The 26138-nt window shown below is 44.1% G+C and overlaps 8 protein-coding genes across 8 annotated transcripts; 3 read left to right on the top strand and 5 right to left on the bottom strand.

Moving 5' to 3' along the window:
• Positions 1-98: 98 nt before the first annotated feature.
• On the top strand, positions 99-1957 carry EAE97_002504 (uncharacterized protein; the record flags this gene model as incomplete). The annotated part of the gene is made up of 2 exons (XM_038873015.1): positions 99-294; positions 351-1957. 2 exons carry the CDS (start codon positions 99-101, stop codon positions 1955-1957), a joined length of 1803 nt encoding a protein of 600 aa, XP_038736221.1.
• Positions 1958-2416: 459 nt separating this feature from the next.
• EAE97_002503 (uncharacterized protein) lies at positions 2417-4465 on the bottom strand (the record flags this gene model as incomplete). The annotated part of the gene is made up of 8 exons (XM_038873014.1): positions 2417-2687; positions 2741-2797; positions 2865-3579; positions 3710-3797; positions 3863-3927; positions 3978-4209; positions 4265-4373; positions 4425-4465. 8 exons carry the CDS (start codon positions 4463-4465, stop codon positions 2417-2419), a joined length of 1578 nt encoding a protein of 525 aa, XP_038736220.1.
• Positions 4466-6241: 1776 nt separating this feature from the next.
• On the bottom strand, positions 6242-6967 carry EAE97_002502 (uncharacterized protein; the record flags this gene model as incomplete). The annotated part of the gene is made up of 1 exon (XM_038873013.1): positions 6242-6967. The coding sequence occupies one exon, from the start codon at positions 6965-6967 to the stop codon at positions 6242-6244; it is 726 nt and encodes a 241-aa protein (XP_038736219.1).
• Positions 6968-7447: 480 nt separating this feature from the next.
• EAE97_002501 (uncharacterized protein) lies at positions 7448-9979 on the top strand (the record flags this gene model as incomplete). Its single annotated transcript, XM_038873012.1, has 2 exons — positions 7448-7450; positions 7505-9979. 2 exons carry the CDS (start codon positions 7448-7450, stop codon positions 9977-9979), a joined length of 2478 nt encoding a protein of 825 aa, XP_038736218.1.
• A 591-nt stretch (positions 9980-10570) lies between these two features.
• Positions 10571-11683, bottom strand: EAE97_002500 (uncharacterized protein; the record flags this gene model as incomplete). Its single annotated transcript, XM_038873011.1, has 2 exons — positions 11019-11683; positions 10571-10812 (listed from the first exon to the last, which is right to left on the bottom strand). Exons 1-2 carry the CDS (start codon positions 11479-11481, stop codon positions 10571-10573), a joined length of 705 nt encoding a protein of 234 aa, XP_038736217.1. The 5' UTR covers positions 11482-11683.
• A 2813-nt stretch (positions 11684-14496) lies between these two features.
• Positions 14497-17256, top strand: EAE97_002499 (uncharacterized protein; the record flags this gene model as incomplete). Its single annotated transcript, XM_038873010.1, has 2 exons — positions 14497-15231; positions 15286-17256. The coding sequence occupies 2 exons, from the start codon at positions 14497-14499 to the stop codon at positions 17254-17256; spliced, it is 2706 nt and encodes a 901-aa protein (XP_038736216.1).
• A 1382-nt stretch (positions 17257-18638) lies between these two features.
• Positions 18639-22192, bottom strand: EAE97_002498 (uncharacterized protein; the record flags this gene model as incomplete). The annotated part of the gene is made up of 2 exons (XM_038873009.1): positions 18639-22128; positions 22176-22192. The coding sequence occupies 2 exons, from the start codon at positions 22190-22192 to the stop codon at positions 18639-18641; spliced, it is 3507 nt and encodes a 1168-aa protein (XP_038736215.1).
• A 427-nt stretch (positions 22193-22619) lies between these two features.
• On the bottom strand, positions 22620-24843 carry EAE97_002497 (uncharacterized protein; the record flags this gene model as incomplete). The annotated part of the gene is made up of 6 exons (XM_038873008.1): positions 22620-23571; positions 23625-24230; positions 24282-24503; positions 24550-24650; positions 24699-24718; positions 24768-24843. The coding sequence occupies 6 exons, from the start codon at positions 24841-24843 to the stop codon at positions 22620-22622; spliced, it is 1977 nt and encodes a 658-aa protein (XP_038736214.1).
• Between the last annotated feature and the right edge of the window lie 1295 nt (positions 24844-26138).

Genomic DNA, 26138 nt, shown 5'->3' with positions numbered 1-26138 from the left:
CATAACACATACTCGTTTTCTTAACACATTATGCGATTTACAAATATATAACAAGTTACAGTCTATTGTATTTATTTTTGTTTTAAAGGCTTATCACAATGATGGAAGAATCGCAAGAAGAGCCAATTCCTAGGAGCAGCTTGGAGTTCACTGAGAGCTCAATCTTGGACACAATCATTCCACTGGCCAGCGATTTGAATATAGAGGAGGCTTTGAGTGGGAGTTTAGAAAAGCTTGATGAGGGTAATGGTTCTCCATTAGCTGCCATTCCTCAAAGGCAAGCTCTTTTCTTTGGTTAGTCCCCCGAGTTACTGGAAAAGCTCTCTATCTTACTCATTCGTAGATGTTAGATGAAACGGTCAACATTTATGTCGTCCTACAAACCCCCTACTTTGACGAACGATCTCTCCGGTCCTATCTTAACAGACTTATAATCAACGTGGAAGGCCAGGTCATCAATTCGAATGGCGAGCATCAAGATAGCTCGGCGGGGCGTGAACTGATTTACAAGGGCTCTGTGCAAGAAAGTGACGAGCCATTAATAGTTGTGCAAGGCTCAGACGAGGCTGAGGGCACCAATAATGACGGTCATATACTTTTGATATGGAAATTATCTGCATTTCTTGCAAGACCGCGACTACGCTTGCAAAATCCCTCCATGGTGTTCGCGGCCACGGCGAATCTCAAAGCAGTGGAAGAGGTTGACACGGATGCATTGCGACAGGAATATCTACCAAGTCAGATCCCCTCGGGCTTGAATCTTCTTGAAGCTTTCAGTGGTGATGCATATTTAAATGGTATCAGGCCACGGCTATCTGCATTGCGAGTCGCAAGAGTTGCACCCGCAGCGCAAATCGCTCGCGACTTAGCTCGACCTTTCAAGAACATCTCACGGCAATCGATTAAAGTATACCCAGCTATAAATGCCCGTGTACGATATTCCAGGCCAAGTAGTACACCCAACAATACTTCGGTAATAGCTTCGCTAGATATTGATATTACCTCTTTTGTGAATTGTGACATTATACTCACAGATATACAATTGAAGGTGCATGGCGGACAGGTACAAGATTTAAACCAAATCCCTGGGCTAGCGCTTCCAATTACTTGTCGGCCTCAAGACGATGTTAGCTTCCTTTATCGGATATTACCTGATGACGTTGATGTTACTAACAAATCTCAAATTCGAGCCATCGACATATCTATCACCGCCAATGCCAATGTCACTACTGTCTGTAAGCCACAGATTGTGATGCAATGGTCTACATCCCTGGACTTTACACCTCCTATTAATAATGGCTTCGGTCAACCTACGAAACCTATTCAACGTCCTCACAGACCTTCTGCGCTGTCTATCGGCGCAACGTTTGACAGCATTCCAACGATTTCCTCTCTTGCAATTAGTCATCCCGATGCTCTTCCAACAATCGAAGCGACCACTCCAACACGTTCACACCATCGTCATCAAAATTCTGTCCCAGATTTTGGCGTTACCATGACATTTTCCTCTCCATCTACATCTCCTATCTACCCAGGTCATCCTTTCATCTGGTCAATCTTCATAGTGAATCGATCCGATAGACCTCGGAAGCTTGCTCTTCTAGTATTACCAAAAAGACGTCGAACTGAAGCTCGTATAACACGCCCTCCTTCGACTGGTCATGGCAGCGCACGTCGGGATCCAAAAGTTGCGGATGCTGTCCTCGATGAAAATATAATATATGCCATACAGCGAAATTCAGCAATGGAATCCAGCGAAATAGTTTGTCTAAGTACGGATACGCGTGTAGGGCCACTTGCACCATCCGCATGTTACGAAGTTGAACTCAAATTCATGGCGTTAAAGGAAGGGATTGTGGGAGTAGAAGCTGTAAGGGTGGTAGATCTAGGAACGCAAGAGCATGTAGATATCAAGGATTTACCGACGATCGTCGTCAAACCTGAACCGAAGGAGTAAATAGCTTCACAGTTGGATCTTCAAAGATCTTAAAAAGGGTTATTCATATTGATGAGATATAATGTATTTAGATTGTAAAAAGGAGATTTGAATTGAATAATGATATTTATCATAAATTAACCCCATTTGCACCCATAATTATTGCGAGACGACATGGGTATAGAGAACGAAAGTAAACAGTTCCAAGGTTTCTTCATGGTCTGGACGGTAGCCAGCCATTTAGTATCCCATCCTATCCTATCCCATCCTATCCTATCCCACCCTATCCTGTCCCACCCTATCCTGTCCCATCCTATCCTATCCCATACCAAACCAAACCAAACATTGCTGGCCTTTCAAAATCAAACCTCATCCTTAATCATCAAAATCTCAGATCCCAGATCCTTACTTTTCATCTCTCTCATCTTACATCTTCCAACCTACATACCAACCCCGTACCGTCTCTCCAACCGACCGACTCTATCTCACCCCTCTGATCTCCTCCTCTTTTATCTCTCCCCCCTTACTCACACCCCCCATCTCCACCGCACCTCCCGTCGCTACATTGTCGCCCAGCGAAGCATGATGCGCATCATGTACGTGCAGCAGATTGCCACCTTTCTCGACATGGTTGGAACCACCGAACAACACGTCAATTTCTTCGAGCGATACCTTTTTCGTTTCGGGGACCAGGAACCAGACGTACAGCGCGAGGAAGATGTTAATGCTGAAGAAGAAGTAGAATGTTTTACTGTGGGGAGAGGTTAGTTATGTGAGGAAAGGAGAGGGGAGGAGGGAACGCACAAGCCTTGGTTCTTCAAGAAGGTGGGGAAGAATTGTTGGAAAATGGAGTTTGCTACGCTGTGTAATGTTAGTAATCTATATGATCATCTCAAGAGTAGACAGGATGAGAGAAATCTTCACTTACTTCTGCATCTGACTCGACATACCCACCGCCTGGGCTCTGACATTCATACTGAAGACTTCTGCGGTCCAAATCCACACCGTAGCACCCCAACTGGGTTTATAGAACAAGATAAAGAGGAACAGTAGGAACACAATCGAGATGGCCACAGGATGTGATTTTGAATCTCCATGGACTCCAGTATTCGGGGTTAGGGTTCCCACGAGCGAGACGATCAACATACAAAGCGACATACCGATCGCACCCACAATAAGAAGAAATTTACGTCCGAAGCGATCAACAGTCCACACAGCATTCAGGGTGAAGAGAATTCCAAAAGTAGCATTCAACGCATTAATCAAGGCAATCGTGCTAGCATCAGGGAAAACCTTTTTATAAATCGCAGTACTGTATGTATTCAGTGTTCCTTGTCCGGTAAGTTGTTGGCCGATGTTCAAAATGAAAGCTAGGATCAAACGTTTTCGGACCGAGCGATCTTTCCAGAGCGCAGAATAGGAGGAGGAAATGGCTTCTTTTTCGAACTCGAGGGCCTCGCGGATCACGAGGATTTCGTCTTCGACGTCTTGTTCTGTGGCACGTACGCGACGGAGGGCGGCGCGGGCATCTTCGACACGTCCACCGTGTTGGATGTACCAACGGGGACTTTCGGGGATGAAGGGGAGGAGGGTGAGGATTATGATGGGGACGAGCATTTGGAAGATGACAACCATTTTCCAGTCTGTGGGGTGGGAGTGTTAGTTTGCGGTGGGATGAGTTGATGTGATTTTGAGGTGAAAGGATAGATGAAAAGAGATGGTTGAACACATCTGAAAAGCAAGAAACGTGATAGTGAATAGTGAGAGTCTTACCCCATTCTCCAAGCGTCTTGACATGTTTTTGACAAGCGAAGTTGATCCAATAAGCAATGAATGAACCGACTGAATAGAATAATTGCCACTGGAACAATTCTATATTAGTACGCAATTCCGAGTTTCGCTAAATTTTGGGATTGTGAATCTCACAAAGGCCATGATCTTTCCTCTAATTTCAGGTGGTGCAAGTTCACCAATGTACACAGGTCCCGCCGCTGTATATATGATTAGCAGAGGCTTGAACAGAAGTGTTCAAAAAACATACTCAATGCAACACCTTGACCAAGACCAATAATGACACGACCAGCGATAAAACATCCAAGTTGGCCTCGAGGAGAAAACGTTTGGATGAAAGTAGCGACAATAGTCACGAAGCAACCAATTGCCATACCCCATTTTCTACCAAGCCAATCTGCTACTGGGCCACCGAGAAAGAATCCAGCGATAATAGCACCGACAGTGTAGGCAGTATTGACAGCACCAATCTTTTCGGTATCCTTTGATCATTTGTTAGACGGGATCAGACGCTAACTCTTTGATAGGGAAACATACTGGATCGTTGAAGTAAGCTACCCAGTTCTTTGAGCCTTGTACGGAATTATATACAGAGGCATCATATCCATATAGCACCATACATGATGCTGCGACGAGCGAGATATACCTATGTAGCGTTAGGTCACTACTACTGTCAAAAAATTACTGTAAACCTTACCAGTTGTACACTCTCGTCTTATCTGTATTGAAGATCCCCATTCTGGTCAACTAGGACCCAGCCTTATGAGTTATAAAATGATAGGTAGATCACAATATCGATATCGATATTGATACAAGAGAAATGCTACAACGAAGAAGTGGGAAGACTGTCAATTAAAAATGGAGGAGACAAGATCGACCGCTAGGACTTCTTACAAGGCTCCACCCACACTTCATTGCGTGAGCATCGCATGTTGAGCAGTTTACGGTCGTATATATATTGTGCCTGCACATGGTTTCGATGCGACAAGGATGGTAACCTACTAAGGCCGTTTCCCACACCCCATTCTCAGCGATTTTAGCTCCCCCTTGAAGCTTATAACCATGAAGCTTACGCCAACGAAACTCGAAATGGCAAACGAACGAACGGGGAAAGAATAGCCCCAAGCTAGGGCAGAATCTCGACCCAATGGATTTGAAACTTTCCAACATTAGCGGATGACAATTGCGATCCCCCATACTCCAGAAAAAGCTTCTGTGGTGGATCAATACAAGCGGACAATCCCACATGAAGAAAATCCGCGAATCAAAGCAAGTCGACAAAACAAGTGGTGGCTTTTATTTGCATTTCTACTTAAGAGACAAGAACAATCCCAAACCTCTGGTTCGAAATACCCTACCGAGATTTCAAACCTGCAACTCCACCAAAGGAGGCATTTTCTCAGTCCACGGGATACAGACATGGGATCTGGAACCGAAGTCTTTTTACCCCAGTATATTACCCAAGTATCTTTTTAAATTGCTTCTGACCGAGCGCACTAATGCATACTCATATTCTTTTCAAATACCAACAGAAACTGAGCGTTGGTACAGGTTTCTTCTTCAAGTAAAGTTTCCTTGTTACACGTAACATTTTATCGGAGTAGATACTTATCATGGAAACTCCTAATGTATGTATATGTATGTGTACTCAAGTAAGTATCTGATTGACAATATGAAATGGCGAAACATCCACCAATACTACCACACCATACTTACGAGTGGCAATGTATGTAGGAAGTATATTTTGGACTAAGACTGTTGATACATCTTCATTCCCTGCAATAATCCATACATGGTGGAGACTCAACTCCGGATAATAGATCGTAATGCGGGGTTAGTGTATTGGAGTGACAAACGTACCTAGGTACGGACGGTACGTACCTAGACACAATTAATTAAGCGTCACGCCTGCTTTAAATTGCTACCCAAGTTTTCTCATTGTAATGTGTGAATGTGTAAATGTGTAAATGAACAAAGCGTTGAGATACTGCTTATTTTTGTTGTTTGTTATGTGTGTTATGCGTTATGTGTTACCCAATTTTAAAGGATTCGATTAGATTTCTGGTCGTCTCAATACATCTACACAAGTCCTACCCATCTTACCAGTCTTTTGAGGGGGTGAAGATCCCATCATCACCACCTCGAGAATATTCAATAAAGGATAAAGCCACATGAGCAGCCAAAGTGAGTATCTACATGCGTGGAAATCTGCCAGATTCTGCAAGCTGCAGGTTACTTTTGATTTATGTACTCTCAACACAAAAACAAGGGGGTATTCCTGTGTTTCGTCCGAACGCCAAACACCACATATGTAACAGAGAAATTATTTGACATGTGAGCTGTACAATCTGGTAACACCTGCTCTGGTGTACACTTTATATTCATGAGTCGAGATTCTTGCATAGCTCGAGTTGGTGAATGAGATGATACGCCATTAACCAACAGACAAGTGCTGCATTACATGATCTTCGCATGGTTGCTATTGGTGCTTTGAATTGCAAAGATATTAATGTCCTACCAAAGAACCAAATGATCTTGATCGGGGAAATGAGGATCGCATCTCTTTTGAGGGTGTTCCATCACCTTGACCTCGATTATTTCGTCCGGTCGCGTCTTCGCGTCCTCTGCAAATGCATACATAACAAGGCTCAAGATGTCATCTTTGAATTCGTCTATATTTGATTCCAATAGAGTTATGCCTGAATAGCGGTCCCACGAATCAACTTCTTCTTCGCTCGGCATTCCTCTCACTAAGATGACTTTTCTCATGTGCGGAAAAGCCGAACGGAAACGAGTAATGCTTCCCAGAGCGCGAGAAAGATGAAATGGAAGGCTGTAACCAGCTGCACCCCAAAATTGTTTAGCCAGAGCAATTGATTGAATCTGATGATGGTAGGGTAGAAATGATGATTGGATAGAAAAGTGCTTTGCGATAGCCATCACTTCGTCCACATATTGCCTCGAACTGAAATATATAGTATCGCAAACAGGATTAAAGTAGATATCCGCTGGCTGTGTATCTGTACCGAATGACATATTGTAAGATTGGAGAGCAATTTTACGAGATTCTCTATTCGTATGAAGTATGGCTGGAGGTGGACCATAATTGACAAATTTCTTATCAACGATGTCGTAGTTCAATTCTAGAATGCGTTTGTGAAAAGCAGCAAGCTCCCATATCTGTACTCTCAGCTCCAAAGGGAGGTCAAGGAAGTGGGGAAACGTATTTTCAGGATTCATGATCGGATGAATGCCGCTGAGAGTATAATATAGGTATCGATAGGAGCTTTCGAAAGTCAGCAATCCTGAAAGAAAGGGGCGTACGGGACGGCACGAGATCTTAGAGGTGTCGATACCGGATTGGGAACCAGATTGAGGTAGTGTCAGAGTTCAAACATTACACACATATTTAGATGTCTTCATAATTCGCACTCTTGGATGTTCAAGGTTGGCTGGAGTCGTAGGGAGTAGAATTTGATGTTGTTTTGCTGAAGGGAAAGGGACGGTATCTCGGTAACCTAGTACTAGCGTCCATTTTCCTTGGCGGGATCACCAGGCGCAATATCAAAAACAAAGGAAATCACACTCCGAGACATCACGCATCATTGTTTTGTCATCGATTTTTGGAAAACCTACAAGCATAAAGCTTCTCATGTTTTCATCTTGAGAGTCTATGGATAGATATTGCTACTTGTTTTGCCTTTCTATTTGCTACGCACCATGGTAAGTGGAACGCCACGGAGGATTCCAAATATTCTCATCTGACATCAGAAATAGGCAGACAAAGCTAGCTATTTCACACAGCTCTATGCCTTATGTAACTCGGACTCAGATGAAGGAGAGCTCAATGAATCGCGAGAATTTTTGAAGAGATGCAACAATCCCATTTTGGATCCTCCATCACAAAGAAAACGTAGTTTGCTACCTCCCTTACCTAAGGATCCAAAACTACTACCACCTCGAAAGCTACATAAACCGCTTCTCAAAAATGTTCCAACATTACAACGAAGTCATTCGGAGCCAAAAGGGAGTGTAAGTACGGTTAAGGGTACGGCAGATGGTACGACGGAGAAACTGTTTGAGTCACCTCGTAAAAGGTCTGGTCTTCGAAGCGAATCGCGTGCTACGGTTTCTACTGGTAGTTCTTTTGAAAAGGAAACTTCGTCGTCTCTAAGAAGTGCAGATGGTTCAATAAAAAGGCCAACTAAAGATCAACGCAGCATATCAAACCCGACATCAGCTACCTTAGTTCTTACCAATAGTACAGGAATCGCATCAATGCTTAGCAAAAAGAGAAAAGGGGATACCCAGGAAAACGGGGCCACGAAAAACCCTACCAAGAAGAAAGAGAAACCTCTAAAGTTTGTTCCCCCAAAGGATCGGGTCTTTCAAGGTCTTAAGTTTTTCTTCCTTCCTAACGATGATAAATCTCCAGTCAGACGTTTTCGCATCATTAAAGCAAGAGAGCGCGGCGCAACGTGGATTAGAGATATAAACGAGCCCATCACACATCTTATCATTGATAACTCCTTGACGCGCAAAGACGTTGTGACCTACCTTGGAATCCTTCCGGATGGAGCCAGTATGGTAAATGAGGAATGGTTATTAGATTGCATTGAACAGAAATTTCTCTATGAACCAACCGGGAAGAAATATCAGGTCAAAAATCCGGATGTAGTCATCGAAAAGAAGCAGATGCCAATGCCATCAACGTTACAGCAGTCAGACAAGTCTCTCCAATTGGAACCCCATAACAGAAAGCCTAATAAGTGGGAATATGTGCCTCCAAAAGAAACACCTGAGCGCAGTCAACGTTCAATACCAACCGTCAGACCAGTTCCTTTCCCCTCAACCTCAATTTCTGGATCACAGTTACCTGGAGCAGATTCAGATCGTTTGACAAAAGAGAGGCCACAGCACCTTAGTCAAGCATCTTCTTCCAATCCACAATACGCAGACTTTGGTATACTAAATGAAACAATTGAACTAGCTAGGGCAACAGAAGGTGTACTCGATCATGACAACTCTGACGACGACCTAATATCAAATTTCAGTGAATTTGATGATACCATAGATGAATCAGATTCAGAAGATGATCGTCGTTCCCCTCTGAAAGCTCCTGTCAAAACCCGTCGAACAGCCCCTGCGGGAAAAGGAAGTCTAAGTAACTTCCAATGTATGACTGGGGGAACCGCTTTCGACGAACCCAATCCCAACGATCACACAATCCAAATCCTGTCACGAATGAAAGACTATTATGAAAGAATCGGCGATCAATGGCGTACCCGTTCCTACATGCAAGCATGCGGGCAACTCAAAAACCAACCAACCCTCATCCGTACCTTCTCTGAAGCCATCGTAATCCCCAAAATTGGCCAACGCATCGCCAAAAAAATCGAAGAAATAGTCCTCACTGGCCATCTCCGGCGTCTCGACCACGCAGAAGCAGAACCAGACGATAAAATTCTCAAGATTTTCATGGGCATCTATGGCGTAAACTACAAGTTAGCATCAAAATGGATTTCTCAAGGCCATCGCTCATTTGCCGATCTCAAAAACAACATCAAACTCACACCCAGTCAACAAATCGGCATCGAACACTACGATGATCTACAGCTCCGGATTCCCCGCCATGAAATCGAAAAATTGGGTGAATTCATCATCGAAACGTCTAGAACCCTCGATCCCGAAATCGAAATCACAATCGGCGGTTCCTATCGTCGCGGCGCAAAATCATCTGGCGATATCGATATCATCATTTCCAAACCCCACACTACCAAAATAACACCACTAACTCCCTTCCTCTATTCTCTCGTAAAGTCTCTCACAGATTCCAATTTTTTAACTGCAGCCCTCGCCGTGCCGCATAATAACGAAGGCTCAAAATGGCACGGATGTTGTGTTCTCCCCTCTCCTTCATCTCCCTCTTTCTCTTCTGAATCCCCTCCCAACCCCTGGCGCCGCATCGACTTCCTCCTCGTTCCTGCGTCCGAAATCGGCGCAGCACTCATCTATTTCACCGGTGACGATATCTTTAATCGAAGTATGCGTTTACTGGCTGGGAAAAAAGGGATGAGATTAAATCAGCGGGGCTTGTATAGAGATGTTATGAGAGGTGGGATGAAGGGGGGAAAGTGGGAAAGTAGGAAGAAAGTCACGGACGGGACGTTGGTGGAGGGAAGAGATGAGCGGGCGATTTTCGAGGCGTTGGGGGTGCCGTGGAGGGAACCCTGGGAGAGAGTCTTGCATTAGTGGGCAAGAGGTGTAGGGGAATTTTGTGAGAGGAATTTTGTGAGAGGGGAGCTTGGTGATTCCAAGCAGGCGGTGCGTTTTTGGTTGTGGTGGAAGATATCTATTTGTGCATTTTCGGCTCGGGTTCCAAGTTTGGGGATTTTCATAAAGGCTATCGAACATGTATCACGAATCCAAGCCAAGACCCGAAATCAGATCCAAAGGGGACGTTTTTGGGTAACGTATAAAGATTTCTGGATGAGAAACTTACAGCAAACTGGTTGGAGTAAACATTGCATTGTTTTGATATCGTAATACGATATGCGATTTTGTGGGTTGGGGTTTAGGATTAGATGGTACCTTGCGTGATGGATGACATTGGTTCATTAATTTTTCATCATTGGCCATGTATACAGTGGTCAAATGAGGATTTAATTCCAGTTGTGCCATGTGTTTGAGTGAAAAAGCAAAACGTGTGATGAATCTTAAGATTTTGTGTGTGTATCTCTATTGCAATAAAGCACGTGCAAAGCGATATGTTCCATTCATCTATCTACCCAGTATCTCTACCTATCCCATTTCCCCACCCCATAACATCTCCTTCCCCCTCCTCTACTCCTTTTCCCCACTTCTAATCATCGCCCAATTCCTGCCCACCCCATGTTCCCCCAAATCCACCTCCATACAATCTACCTCCTTAAACCCCGCGCGCACATACACTGGATACCCTGCAGCCGTTGCTTCCAAATAACTACTTTTCGCCTGGGCATCTGCGAGATTTGTGATAGCGGTGAGCAGGAGGGTGCCGAGGCCGAGTTTTTGGTAGTTGGGAGAAATGGAGAGGAAGTAGATTACTAGGGGCATTAGATGGTTGTTGATGGAAGAAGAGATGTGAGAATGGTGCGAAGTGGACTTGAAATGAGGTGTCTATCCATGCTGTGCGAATAGAACGGACTGTAGAAGTACAATGAAAAGTATGAAAGCACTCGCTTAAGAATATCGAGAGCATAGAAAGAAACAAAAGAGTTGAAAAAAAAGAAGCAAGAAAAACGTGACATACAAAACATTTCTCCTCTCTTATACCACTTCTCCCTCAGTTCATCCCAGCCCCGTGTCTTCGCTTCACATATATCCAATACCGAACCTTCCGGGAACTTTCCTTCGCCCCTCTCCTTCCTCTCCCTCTCTTCCTTCTCCTCTTCTATTTTGTTTCGCTCTTCTTCTTCCCTACTCACCACATGCGGTTCGGCCCAATGCGTCCAGCCTGCCATATTCCCTGTGGAATTTTCCACAAGTTTCCAGGTGTGTGTATGAGGGGCATGGAGATACTTGGTGAAGACTTTGGTGAGCCAGGAGGTGAATACGGAGGGGGAAACTTGGGAGGAGGGCCAGCGGGCTAGGCGGAAGGGGTCGATTGCGAAGGCGAGGTCGTAGATGGTGAGCATGGAGGGGAGGTCGGCGGGGGTGCAGGGGTGGATAGAGAAGGAGGGGTTGGGGAAGGAGGGGATAGAGATGGGGGTCATGATGAGGAGATGGGGGGTTTGGAAGTTGGTGGAGAGGAGGGGGGTTTGTGGGATGAGGGGTTATGGAGGAAATGGATGAGGATGAAATCTTGTTTTGAATATTTAGTATTGAGTATACAGATATTGTTAAAGTTTTGATTGTGATGTTTTGTATATTTCAAAAAATACACGATTGATGAGTATTTGGAGAACATACTTATAATTCCATGACTCCTCCCACTTTCAGGGCAAGGAGTCTACTAATACTGAGATGATGAATATAGTCAGACCTGGCTATACAGGCACGTGCTATACGGGCATCCCCTTTATACAGGCATTTTTTCTAATTTCCTAAAAATTTATATAGTGAAATTGATGTAAACAAGCATTCCTTTATATAAAAGTATATAATCCTAAATTTCCCAATGTTCTTATAAAATTGGTAATATTAACCCAAACTTTGTTTTATTATATAATAAATTCATAAATTCACATAAGTTAACAAATTTAATGAAATTAGAAAGGCTGAAGGTATAAAATGAGGTTAAGTATATAAAACGAGACTAAACGATAAGACTGAAATTTTTTATACAAGCAACCCAGATATACGGGCATTTAGGCCTTGAAATTTTTAGGCCCGTATAGCCAGGTCTGACTGTATATACCCGGCCCATAGCGAGTTCAACATACGAGCCCGAATTCCTATCGGTGTTCATCATGTACAGTTCCATCAATTGGAAAGAGGGTTGTAAGATTACTTTGTTAGCAGTCAGATTTCACACCCCACAACTCATATTTTGACCCCGTAACCTAATACCTAGGTATGCGGAGTTTTGTCTCCCTATCCCGATGAATACATATTTCGGCATTCAGCCTTGTTGAGATGATTTATAAAACATGTCGCAATCATCGTATTTAATGATTGATATGACTCTTTATCTCCAAAGTCTCATGCAAGCAATTATATTTGAACCATGGATGAGATATATTACTCAATTAAAAAACATTCTGCTTCGAGTTGAGTCCGATGTGCGTGATTGAATCCAATTTCGGAGGTTTTTATGACCGTTGAATCGGCGTTGACCCTTCTTTCCCTACCTTCCTGGGTTCATTATCAATCATGTTGAACGTTATGAGAGAGGGGATTTAATCTAATTATCATCAATCAGCATTTGGATTCATACTGGCATATACTTTTGGTAATGATCACAGTAATGAATACCCTTTTTGACACGTTATCAGAGTTGCCATGGGGAATTGACTCCCTTTCGAGAGAAAATCTAACGATGTATTTCACATGCCCAATGTACAAATGCGATGATTTTAATCTTATTTTATGAATTTGATGATCATGGTGATCCAAGTTACCATTTTTTCCCTTCGTTTTTTTCTTCCGTGTGGTGTGCTCCTTCAAGTTCTAGAATTTGATTGCTTTGATGTTTCCTATGGAGTCAAATTTCAATTGTCCTTGAACTTCTTGAGTAAAGATTAACATCAGTATCGTATATCAACGTGGCTTTACAAGGATTGGACCGTCAAGGGCTATTGTGTGGCCCCGGAATAGAAGGTGCCTTGTGCCTATAACAAGCCGGGTCTTAATCTGTTGTGTACCTTACAGTGGCCGGTCACTTGGTGGGACGAATTGAGAGTAAGAAATGATCTTGAATTGAGGGTTGGACAGTTGCAATTACAGAAACTTCTCTGTGTACCATCCGGAACTCCTTCATCCTCATGGGTGGTAGGTAGTACTGTCTGTATTCATACCAGCTCGAATACCTGGTATGGGATGTAGCAAGAACGGATAATCGCACAGAAGAAGAAAAGAGATCGAAGAGGAGAAGAGAAGAGAAGGGAAGAGAACAGAACAGAACAAAAGAAAAGGAAGGAAAAACAATCAACACATAAATGATGAAAAAGGATAAACATGACGGTAATATAAAAATCAAAACCAAGCTCCGCCCTTCAAATTCCAGCTCCAGCTCCAGCTCCAGCTCTAGCTCTAATGCCAATAATTCCAATTCCACCTCCACTTTCACTACCGACGAAGATCATCCGGATACATAATACTATATGCTAGTCACTTTCCCAAGAGCAAATGAGAAATTAACTTGTGGAACTTATTTAGACGGAGTACGATGTGAAAAGTCCCAAAGTCATATGAATCTCCATACAAAACCACCCACGGAGAAATAATGTCGGTTCTCAGTGCAAATTGTGAACCGTGAACTGTCTGTTCTTGAAGACCTACCTTACCTACTATGTGCTACTACTACTGTAGCGAATACTTTGGGTATCTAGGTACAGTACCAGTTGTAGTAGTTCAAAACCAGGATTAAATGCCGAGTGCTTCGTAGATTGTACGGTGTGGCGTGGGGATATGCGAACAAATGCTAGATGCTAGATGCAAGATGCAAGATGCAAGATGCAATGCATGCAATACTGTGCAGTATTGAAAGGGAAAGGGAGAAATAAAAGTAATCATTATGACTAGGTAGGCTGGTAGGTCGATTGTGAAGAGAGAGCATAGATAGATAGATAGATAGATACCGGTAGCTTTCATAGACCTTTCCATCTCTGTCCCCTACACTTTCTTCTCTTTCCTTTTCCTTTTCCTTTTCCTTTTTTTTCTCCTTCTCCTTCTCCTTCTCCTTAAAATATCCAATGGTCAAATTTGGTAACTATTCACCAGGAATATATGAACTGACTGCAACCTCGCACGACCGTGATATTGGATAGACAAAAAGAAAGCGAATGGCCCCTATCCCCGAATCCTACCAAACCAATCCTCATAGCACACTTGCAAGCCCAATCTATGAATCAATAATCGCCGACTAACAAATAGTCTTACCAACAACTGCTGGCGCCAAAAGAACCAAAAAAAAAACCTGTCAAAATAAATATAGATATATTTCATTGGATGGTCAATTGTCAGACTCAGTACCTAACACATTGTTCCAAAGTTCCCAGCTCGAGAGGAGGAGGAGATAAAAAGAAACTTTGTTCAGCTCTCGTGGTAGTGCCTGGAACTAGGCCATCATGCAGAGTCAATCCTCCAGTACTACAGCAATCATGGTTTATCCACCTCGACCTGGTTCACAAAGTCCAACTTTAACTGAACCAGACATGATCCTCCCACTACATAATGAAACGAATTACGACTCAGAACCTTCATCGCGGCATACATCTTTTCAATTTACTTCTTCGTCGGGGGATTCATGGCAACGATCAAATAATTCGGAATATCTAGGTGGCCCGCCGCCTAGGACGCCCACCACGCCAATTATCTACGGGAATGGAACAATGTTATCAGATATAGGCGAGGTCACAGAGGTGGAAAGTACGCCAGGAAAGAAGTTACCGGGTCCTGCTGAACGAAGGTTCATCAAGCAACAGCAGCTTCAAAATGGTCATCGCATAAGTTCAACACCATTGGGGCATGATTTGAGGAGGTTGGGAACCAAGACCGGGACGCACGAGAGAAAAATATCTGTGGAATCTACTAGTACTGTCACGTCGGAACAACAATCGGCCATGTTTGGAGATATCGATGATACAGTCAGTGTAGATGATAGTAATTTCCAGGGTGATGATGAGGAGAGTGTGGCAGAATCGTATACGGATCCTTATCGCAAGGAACTTGTGGAACAGGAGACACGCAGATTGTCGCGCAGGGAAGGGAATTTTGGAGAGGGGGAAGATGATCAGAATTCGAGTGCCGCTTTGAGTAGGAGAGCGGAACAAATTCTATTGAATGCCAAACGTCGACTCAACGTGAGTTTTGTCAAGTCACAGAATGAGTTCATACACTGACAATTGTCTCTTTAGAATATGGAAGGGAATTTAACACGAGCGCGAAGCTCTCTTATTGTAACGCCATCAATTTCCATGCCTTCGATTTACAGTAGTAGTCCTTTAAACAATCCATCTCTCCTAAAAGTCGATCGGCGCATCATTAATATTCCTTCGAGACAACGATCATTTTCCAATTTTCATACAGATTCAACTGCTTCGAGTCCTGGTCATTCGAGGGTCTGGAGCGAGAATAACATATCCCCTTCGCGAGCCACAGCATTTCCTGTTCGCGCCTCGAGCGCGGCAGCTACATACAGGGCTAGAAGTTCCATGGGATCGCATACACCAAAACCAGCATCGCCACTTTCACCGGGCATGATCAAGGAGGAGAGCAATGAAAATGGAAGGCCAAGAGGATCCGGGCAGTCTCCACCACATAGCAGGATTTCTCCTTCACAGCCATCGCATCTTGAACCCCTGGTCGAGGATGGCGTTCCTGAATTTGACGGCAGGACTAATGGCAGGACTGATACTGACAGGGAATATCCAACTGCCCGAGAAGGACTTTTAAGTCGCTCTTCGTCGACTTCAAGCATAAGAATGCAGGATATACAACATCAAATGAGTGATCTGAAAGGAAGATTGTCCGCTTTACGAGATCGCGCTAGAGATGACAATATGAAGCGTCGCAGTCTCCAAAGCTTACGTACTCCTAGCCCATTTACTGCAGGAGAACAGTGGTATAGTGGAGGAGTTAATGGTCAAGATGTCGTTTCCAAGACAGATTCAGTAGTAGATCATGTTCAGTCGAATGGGATCCAGAATGGCGACCCTACGAAGAATGGATACACTGCACAGCCGACTCAAGTATCTGCAAAAAAGGTTCCGACCTATGCCGAATCGGATGCTACAAGTATATATGAAGATGTTGATGAGGGCCAGGTAAAGCCACCTGGGTTCTCTACTCATCAGAATCAAACAGAAGTAGTTGAAGAGGAGAGCTATGATACTTGCTCAGAGGTGTCTGAAGTTTCAGGCAATGATAGTTACAGTGACGACCGTTCAGAATTTGACGAATTTGACAACGAGGACAACAGTGATGCATCAATTTATCACGAATCGGTAACCGAACAGGTATCACACGAAGACCGTGAAGATGCGTTCGATTATGAACATTTCTTCCTGTACAGCGCAATGGGTACGATGAGCCGAGAAAGACGAGGAAGCATCAGCTCAGAGGATTCTGTGGAAACAACCCGAGGACCTTCAGTTCCAATGCCACTTGTAGAGAATGGCCATGACCCCAGTCAGCGATCTTCTATGGTACATCTTAGATCTGACAGTAATACTTCGATTTCTACTCTAGCCACTTTTGCAACTGCCAAGTCAAACGTGGAGGATGATGAATATAATGAAGATGAAGATCCTTTCGATTTAACTATCCCTATTACCGATGCTCGTAAAATTGACGCCCCGGACTCACCCACAATCGCTCCTTATAAGCCAACTACAACCACTTCTATCGCATCCAAACGGTCTACATTTGGATCTTTACCCCCCAGAAATACCGTCATCAATGACTACAACGATATTGGAATAGCTCGAGGGTCCGGATTATACGATATTGATGTGATACCTGGTGTCCACTCCAGGAACCTTTCCCGCGACTCAGCGACCTCTGCCAGTACAGCACGTAGCGTCCCTCTCCCCGTCAAACCTAGAGAACAACTCAGTGCCTTTACTCCACCTGGCACTGCCTCCAGTACCAATTCCCACCCAATTCGCTCTGATTTCCTTGAGAATAACCGCAATCGTACACGAACATCACCAGTACAGATGCTCTCCAAAGATGACCAAATTCTCGTCGAACGGTTAGTCGCTAGCTTGGGTAAATGTGTTTTAGAATTGCAGGACACAGAAGCTGGGAATTACGACTCGAGAATTTGGAGACGAAGATTGGATGCTGCGAGGAGGGTTTTGGATGGTGAAGAGGGGGCTATTTGATAGCCTGCGCTCTCATTCATTCTCTTTCTTGCCTTTTGATTTTGTTTCGAGTCAAAGCTTCATTGCCTTTTCGCTATGTCGCCATGCAAACAGTAACAACTTCATTTCATATATTAATATTTTCTCTTAATTCTTTGGAGACAACGGGATACCATCAATCAATATGGTGCTGGGGAAACGGGTCGAGCAATAACGGCAATGGGAACAACAGCAAAATGGGATATTCACAAATTTAAGACGGCACGGCAATAATTTCAAGGAGGGAGGGGATCATATTCCAAGGTTAGGCAGGGTGTTGGTTGGTTGGTGGGCACTACTTACTCACTCGGGTATCACCTCCCACAATAAAACGTAATATATCTTACATAATCTTTTTTTCTTATAATTTTTGGGGGGAAAAGGGGAGGGTGTTTCGTTGGAGATTTGGAGAGGCTTCTTCTTCTTCTTTGATACCCCTGTTTTAGTTATTTAGTTATATCTCATCTTCTGTTTACGCTGACACCGGGGATGGAGGTGCGAGGAGACGGGAGACGGAAGAGCGGGGGAAAAAGTGATGGATAGATAGATAGAAATGGACGAAGAAATGAAGAAATACATAATCTGTGATTATATTGCAAAAGATATCAAAATTGCAAAGAACGCGGCAGAATATTTCACTAAAGTGAGCTCAAGATATGTGATATGGAACAGGAGCGTGCATGTCTATGTATACCCACGAGGTACTCATCACCTTCCCAGTAATGATAATGTTGCTTGCAAATCTCGAAACTCGAAACCATCAAGATCTCCCACCCATTAGGAGAACCTTCCACTCATCCATCGTCCTCCTTTCTCTCTCCTCTTTTGCCTCACTATGACACAATCAATCATACAATCACCAGTCTTTTCTTCAAGCATGTAAACCAGTGAACGAGGGATCGAGTAGAAATGCATTTCAATTCTAAACTCTCTAGCTAGTAATTAGCATCTAGCATTCTAACCCTATAAATTTATCTAAACGAGTGACTAATACGAAAGCAAAGCAAAACGAGACAAGACAAAAGAAACGAAAAGAAACCACGAGAGAAGAAAATACAGAAACAACCTCCTGTAGAAACGCGACAATCTTCCTGCTCCAGTCGAGCAAATAACAAATACTCCGCCATTCTCTCGCCCTTTCTCCACACTTTTCCTTCTTCCTTTTCTTGTGGTATGTTCTATGGATAGGGATATTATTCAGCAGAAAAGAAAGGAAAAGAGGAAAGTTGTGATCTTCTGACCACGGTGCACCGACTCCCAATAACAAAACCATAAACGAATGGCAGGTATCACAATCCCCATCTCCATCCATCGATTTTGAAAGAATACTCAATCGTTCCCCCATAACAACATCCACACCCAACCTAACATCCACTAACACAAACAATACTAGACCTCCTCTCTAATTCCTCTCTTCTCCCATTCTCATCATTCTCCTCCTCCACAACCGTCATCAACATCATCTCCACCTCGTTACCTTTTCTCTCAACCTCTCCAATTCTCTTCACATTCACATTCTCCTTATCAATCTTCTCAACCCTCAACGGTTCAACTTTCTCAACATCCCTCCAACCACGCACCTCTTCAAATTCCTCTCCTCCCCCAAACTCCACCTTCCTCGCATTCCCATTTCCCGTCTTCAAGCCACCCCCCATCTCCACAGTTCCGATATCCTTTCCATCGTTTCCACTACTACATTCCAACATCGCCAGTTCCGGCTCCACAAGCGTATCACCACTAAGATTTCCCAATTTCATCAAACCACTCACACCAGCAGCTGCAACATCAGCTAAAATTTTAGCAGAACCGCTATCCGAACCCCTCATACCCACCGCACTTCCCGACCCCTTTCCTACACTTCCAATCACCACCGTCTCTGTACTTCCACCCACAAATACATCTCCATTCTCGTCACTCGGCAATCCACTTGCCCTTCTTACCGTCGACAACTTTGCACTTGGCAATCTCAGTGTATCAATCCTGTGATTATTTTTCCTCATCCCATTCCCCAAAATTCCAGCCTGTGCTTCCTTGTCCGAGGCCGACGAATTTGTTTGACTTTTAAAACATCTATTACACAATTTTCTAACCCAACTCTGATTCGAATCCGAACTACCACTTGCGCAATTATTTTCCCTGGTACAAGCAACTAGACTACCTGAATGCTCTGGACTTAATTGTCTCAAAGGATCATAAGCAGGCGGACCCCTAGCCCAACGATCTCCGTCCATTGCATTTGTATCTCTTTTATTATTCCAAGGATAATTGTTGCACAAAGATGTTGAATGTTGAGTCATACCATTTGCATCGACAGTCCCGCTCATTTGTCTAAAAGGCTGAGCTCTGGGACGCGCAGCTCGATTAACACAAGAGATAATGAGGAACACAAGCGAACCAAATCCAGCTAGAAGTAGGAAAGCCATGATGAGTTTTAATCCGACATTTTTGTGTTTTACCGATTGGAGACACTGGTGGTGCTTGAACGTGTTTCCGAGAAAACGATCACAGTCGCTTGGTGTTTGTGGTACCCAGTCGGCGGGCCAAAGACCTCGACGATGACGAGCTGATGAAACTCCTGTAGGTGTAGACCAAGGTACAGACTTCTCTTCAAAGCATTGAAGATTTCCTCGTAAGTCATTGATGCAGTGGCGGGTTTTGGTTACTGTCTCCATGGGAGTTGGTTGTGCTGTAGCAGTTGATTGATCTGTTACGCCCGACGTTTCCGTGGCACTTGGCTTTTCCGTTATACTCGGCTGTGGTGTATTATTGGATTGGATTGTGGTAATTGATTGTTCTGTGTTGTTAGGTACAGAGGCATGTGTTCCTTGCTTGTAGTCTGGTCTATATATGCACAAACCATCATCAGTACGAACCCAGGGCGGCTCACATGGATCAGCTTGCCAACTGGGAGTAACATCACGCTCTTCATGCTCTTCACTTATAGATTCACCGCGTCGTTGCCGGATTGTCTTTTGAGGCCGGGACAATAGATCATGAGGATGCTTGCGTTCATAATTGGGATCAAAGAAGCACCGTCCATCCATAGTACGGATCCAAGGGAGGTCACATTTTCCGACTGTGGCGGAAGAGAGAGTTCTAGCAGAAGATATGGCGGTGGAGACGGATTGTGAACTAGAAGTATGTGTAGTAGCGGTAGTCGCAGGATGCTTTGATGACGATGTTGCAACAGAAAGTTTAGTTTCTATGGTAGATGGAAACCCGTTACTAGTCAGTGAAGAAGGAACCTGAGTCTTCTGGCCTTCAGCTTTATTACGACGTTGAGAGTTTAGCCCAACAGGCTCTAGAAATGATCTCTTCCAATCGGAATCGATACCATCACCGAGCCATATGCACCAGCCATCATCGTACTTCCAAGGAGATGGGCACGAAGAAGCCGGAAAGACTGCACCCATGCAGTCTTCTGGAATATCTGACTTTATGGACTCGACTGTATCAAGCCCCGAGTCAAATGGTGAATGAATTCCCGAATAGAATCCCAAATCGTCATCATCAGCCCACAGTGTGCTTTCGGGAACACAGATACCGTCGTAGTTTATGATCCAATGAAATGAGTCGTCCTGAACAGTTTTTGTTTCTTTGGCCTCATTGCTCACACCACCATCACGACGTTTTTGCCCTGAAGAGAATGACTTCTTTGTATCGGGTCCCCAAAACCCCAACGGCTTACTCGATGAGCCCCAATAGTAACACCAACCGTCATTGGTATGAACCCAAAACTCTGGACATGAATCAGCCTGAAATGGTCTGGGCTCGAATTTAGTAGGTTCATTTTTTATCGCTTCGCGACGCTGTTGTCTCGAATATACCGATCTTTTAAAAGCGGGTGGTGGATCATTGAAAATTTCCGGTCTAACCGTCTGATGTTCAAAGCTACCTCGATAGATACACCAACCATCAGTGGTACGGACCCAACCATGTCTACACCAATCTGCCTTATAGGGTCTGTAATTGACACTGGTCACCTCATCTATTGCTGCTTCCCGTGATTGCTGTTTTTTATTGGGATCGACTGGTGGTGGCCTGACCAAAATAGAAGTTGGTTGGTTCTCTGATGGCTTTAGACCATTTACTAACCCTTTGGGGAATCTTCCATCGTTCTTAACCCCACTGTCATAGTAACAAATGTTGGTGACATCAGGCGTATGAGTAGAAGTGGGCATGAGCGTGTGAATTGAGGAAAGAGCAGTATTCTCATCCACGATCCATGAGCGAGGTGTGGGCTGCCACTCATGAGAGAGACACCTTCCGCCGTGCCTGCGTCGCGCTTGCCAAGAACAACGCCTTGAAATTACACGATCATCGTCTCTAATGATAAGAGGCAATTGTCTGATACATTTCCCTCCGTTCTTGCTTTTGATTTCTGGAGAACAATGCTGTAATCGTTCGATTTCGGACTTGGCTTGGTGCTTTGGGCCACCAAGCGCATGATCCCCATATTGAATACCACCAGTAGTAGCATCGGTGACGTCCTCAGATCGTTCGACCTGTTTGCTAGCAGAAACATCCGTCAACTTTCCCAATGTCGAGTCACGAATGCGTAATTGTTGAACGAGTAACTTCGCGGACTTCACAAAGCGAAGTGGAACATGAGTAACTTGGCGTTCAAGTTCAGTCGAGACATCAAACTTGGCGGGATATTCAGGATTTTTAACAAGAACCTCGTCAGAATGATGTCCGTGTTTGTTGCGAAGTGCTACTGTTGGTAAAAAAGCAATGCAAATAACGAGAGCAATAACAGTGATTTTTAAGACGATTTTGAAAGCTGTGTAGTAGTGCGAGTTGGTAGCCCGCTGCTCTATATTGATACGACTAGGTGCCTTCGGGTTTCTTGGTCTGAAAATGTCAGAAAGCATACTTTTAAGAAAAAAACATTTACTCACGAGAAGAACGGCGGCATCCTGACGGATGGGCCAAGTGGCTAGCTTATACTAGTAGAGTAAAAGTGATATGATAAAGTAGAATATTTTTGTAATGCTGAGAACGATGTTTGTCTCCAAAAGTGTGTTAACAATACGACACAACCGCGTTTCAAAGATTGCGGATGAATAGAAGTTGGATGAAAGGAACAGAAAGATGTAGGCAAGTAGATTGACCCTAAGGGATAAACAATGAAATTTGGAACGCGAGGAAGGCACGAGCAGCATGTTCAAGTGAACAGCTGAGAATTTGGGGTCACTCTTTCCATAATGATCAGATTTTCCATTATAGGAAGCTGCGAAGTTCAAGCGATGGTGATGCCATGATTTATCGATAGATTGATAATTTATTCTCCAAGTTAAAAGAAAGAGTCCGTAGCTAACGGCTGGTCAAGTACTTCATTTGTTCTACAAGCCGGGCGCTCCAGCTCCATGACCGGCTCCGCCAAATCCTGAGGCGTCCGGATATGTTGGGTTCATATTTTGCCACTCATGCTTCATTTGATAAGTTCTATGATCGTAGCCAGGTGGTGGCATATAATTCGGGCTGTGATCAATGGGAGACTCTTCTTTGACATATTGTTGCTGCTGCTGTTTTCTCCCGTGCAGGCTTGCGATGATCGGTTCGGCTCGAGTGTCGAAACTCGACAGAAGTGCCTTAGAATCCTCCCATCTTTGACCAAATGTCCTCAAAGTTTCCTTGATGTGATTTATACAGTTGAGGCTCTGATCGGTGTGATCAGATCCAGTGACTATCGGAAGAGACGGTGGTGGAGAGCTCGTTCCAACAGTGTTGTATGAGCCATTGAATATCTGATCTTGACTGTCTGATAGCACCGCCATTAACTGACTTCCAATGAAATAAACTCGCAGAGCATCATGATAGGTATAGAATACCTTATTGATAGGATCTTGACTGATAGGAAAAATCTTTTGCATATATGTTATGGCGTGGTCGAAGATCAAATTCTTTGCATAATCTGATACTACGTGGACTCGGCATGATGGGGCAAGACAATAAACGTAACTATAGAGTAATTCCAAGTCAAAGAAATCCTTGAAGGCAAGCGGGAGTGAATCGGGAAAGGAGTTAGACCAGTCTCGCATTTCTTGACACATCTTCCAGAGATATGTTGAGCCTTGTGGCAATGGTTCTCGACTGGACTGAAACAGCTCTTGATACCAACTTGACTGAGCGCGTCGTAATTGCCACAGCAGATGTGCGGAATCCATAGAATGGGGGCCAACTATTGAATCTGCCTGACCCATCGGAGGAAACGTGGGTGATACAGACGGATATTCAACGCTAGATGAGTCGTCCGTGAAGGAAAAGGCTCTTGCATGAACCATGCTGATAGATCTGGTTTCATTAACATCCATTGGTATTTTTTCAAATGAAGACTTTCTGCTTACCGATCGAGCGAGTAGACGCAATAAAATATCCTCCTCCTCATATCTAATGCTTTTTTGTCTGGTTGTTGCTCTTTAGGCGGGTCCTGATGAAATCCCAAATCGACAACTGCCCGACAAGCAAACCCCATCAACTGCCAGCTGTCAAAGTGGGCTGGATCCAGCATTGCATACTGAACAAATAGTACCAAGGCCTGAATTTGGGAGACATGGCCAGGCATGAGAACATGATCAGCGTAGGCAAGAGCACGGCCAGCCCAAGAAACGCCCTCCTCATATTTGGAATCTAAATAATTTCGGGATTGAGCGGTGGATGATATGGCTAAGACCATGTAGAATAGCCAATGCTCAAAGTCAGTCACCGGCTGACTGCCACCCTGGTAAATTTTATCCAATGCATTGAAAAGAGCTGTCTCAGAGACAATTGGATATAGAGCGAAAATGTTATCGAGATAATATTGAATCGATGCTGTCGCCACAGATCTTGGTGGCAATTGTAGAAAATCAGATTCAGGCAATTCGTCATGGTTAGCCGCCGAAAGAATGAGTCTGGCGAATGTCATATTTGTTGTTGATGATTCAAAATCGCGCGTGGTAGCATGAACAGATCTACAGTTGTTAGTATGAATCTACCAGATATGAGGAGCATTGGTGTCTCACAGGAAGCCAAAGTCGGAGACCAATTCATTCACATCAGCAGCCTCCCTCCTCCTAGCTGCTTTTCCATGAATCGCGGCTCTAATGGTAGCCAGAGAGTCCTTTCGGTCTGGAAATTCCGTTGGTGTATCAACATCATGCATCGCAACAGAAGCTTTCCTCAACCGAGCGTATGCCAGGCGCTTCTCGAGTTTTTCAACTCGTGATTCAAGAGAAGCAACATAACTTTGACGGTTAGATATGCAAAAACAATATGGCGATAATGTCTTACCTCCTTTCCTTCCCCTTCGCGAACTGATCATTTGCACTGGAACATTCGTTCAGTCGTCCAGATTTCTCACACGCAGTACACGCAGGTAATTTCCCATCGCACTTTAAAAGGTGTTAGTGAATCTACGCTTGAGGTTGGAGGATTCAGACCTTAATTTTTGCGGCTCGACCTAGTATGTATTAGCCAATGGAGTTATACTTATTGGTAGATGGACTAACATCTTGAGCATGCTGAGACTGGTCTAGATACTCGTAGGAGCGGGGTATCAGCGGCGCTTTGCCCAGCTCGACGCATCCTTACTCTAGCACTAGATATTTCGATATTTGGAATTCTCAGTGAAGAATTTTGGTTGTTGATATGTCATGTCCCTCTTACCATCAAGAGGTGGCTACAGAACGTCAGTTGAATATAAGGCCTCGTGATTCAACTCAAAATCCTAACTGGAACCGAAAGCTGCAGGTTCAAAGAAAGAGAGCCTATACTCCCAAGCACCTTCCGCAAGATCATGCATGTTGCATATTATGCAAGGTACTACCTGTCAACAGCTTCTCTCTCATGTGATTGCGTGACTCGGATAGAAATCTATCACAGTTGCCATGGAGCCAGATCTAGCAATTCACGAGCAAATAGCATAGGGTAAGGCAGTATCATGCACGAATGAATAACAGCAACCATTCCGCACTGAGATGGGTTTAGAGATCCACAAAGACAGACGAAAGTGGAATTACTCAACCCACCTTCTGAACAAGCGGAACTCTGGCCAACAAATTTGCTGTCTAAAATTGCAGCGGAAGTAAAAGTATTAATCCGTCTGGATCGTCTCGCAGCGAGGTCCAGGGGTGTAGGGAAAGTTGCAATCAGGAAGGATTCATGCCCTTGTTTATCGATAGATGAATAGTACTTGCTGGCTGCCTTAATTACTCGACTTCCCGTTTGATGATACACCGAGAAATGATTATTTTGAAGGTCGAAAAAAGTCGACTTTTGCCTCCACCAAATAAGCACGTCGCGCGTTCGAAAATTACTCTTTCACGATCCAACTTATATATGTAGCCAAGAACCCAGAGGTAGAGGAATCGAGTCTAATGTGACTTGATGATGTTCGGAGGGTCCGAAAGACTTGCATCAAATTTTCTATTGAAATGTGCACTTCAATAATGAATGGATTGCTGCAGAATCCTCGAGTACAGCCGTTCCTTCGGTACTCGGTAAATCTTACGAGCAGGCAAAATTCGTGATTGACGATCTTTTGATTTCTACGCCCCACTAGAGTGTACGGAGCAGGTGGAGTTGCAGGGCAAAAATTTGGCAGGACAGTTGAAAGATAATTGAAAGAAAACAAAGACGCAAAGACACAAGGACAGCCTTGGAGGTAAAGAAAGAAACGGCCGCTTATTCCTGCACGACCAGCTCTTATCGTGTCTCGAGCGTGTACCGTGCATCGGCATAGTGTAGAATGATATGTAAGTCCTGATCCCGTGATCCAATAAAATCGATCGAGAAAACATTACGAGTAAACTAACTGTAATGCAGTAAGTAGCACGAGTAGGTATGTATATCTGCAGTCAAACCGTTCCAGAAGAAGCCAA

The sequence above is a fragment of the Botrytis byssoidea genome (genome assembly GCF_014898295.1).
Source record: "Botrytis byssoidea strain MUCL 94 chromosome Unknown BBYS_004, whole genome shotgun sequence".
NCBI lineage: Eukaryota > Fungi > Ascomycota > Leotiomycetes > Helotiales > Sclerotiniaceae > Botrytis > Botrytis byssoidea.
The sequence above is the reverse complement of the archived record's forward strand: the minus strand, read 5'-3'. Positions and strand labels throughout refer to the sequence as shown.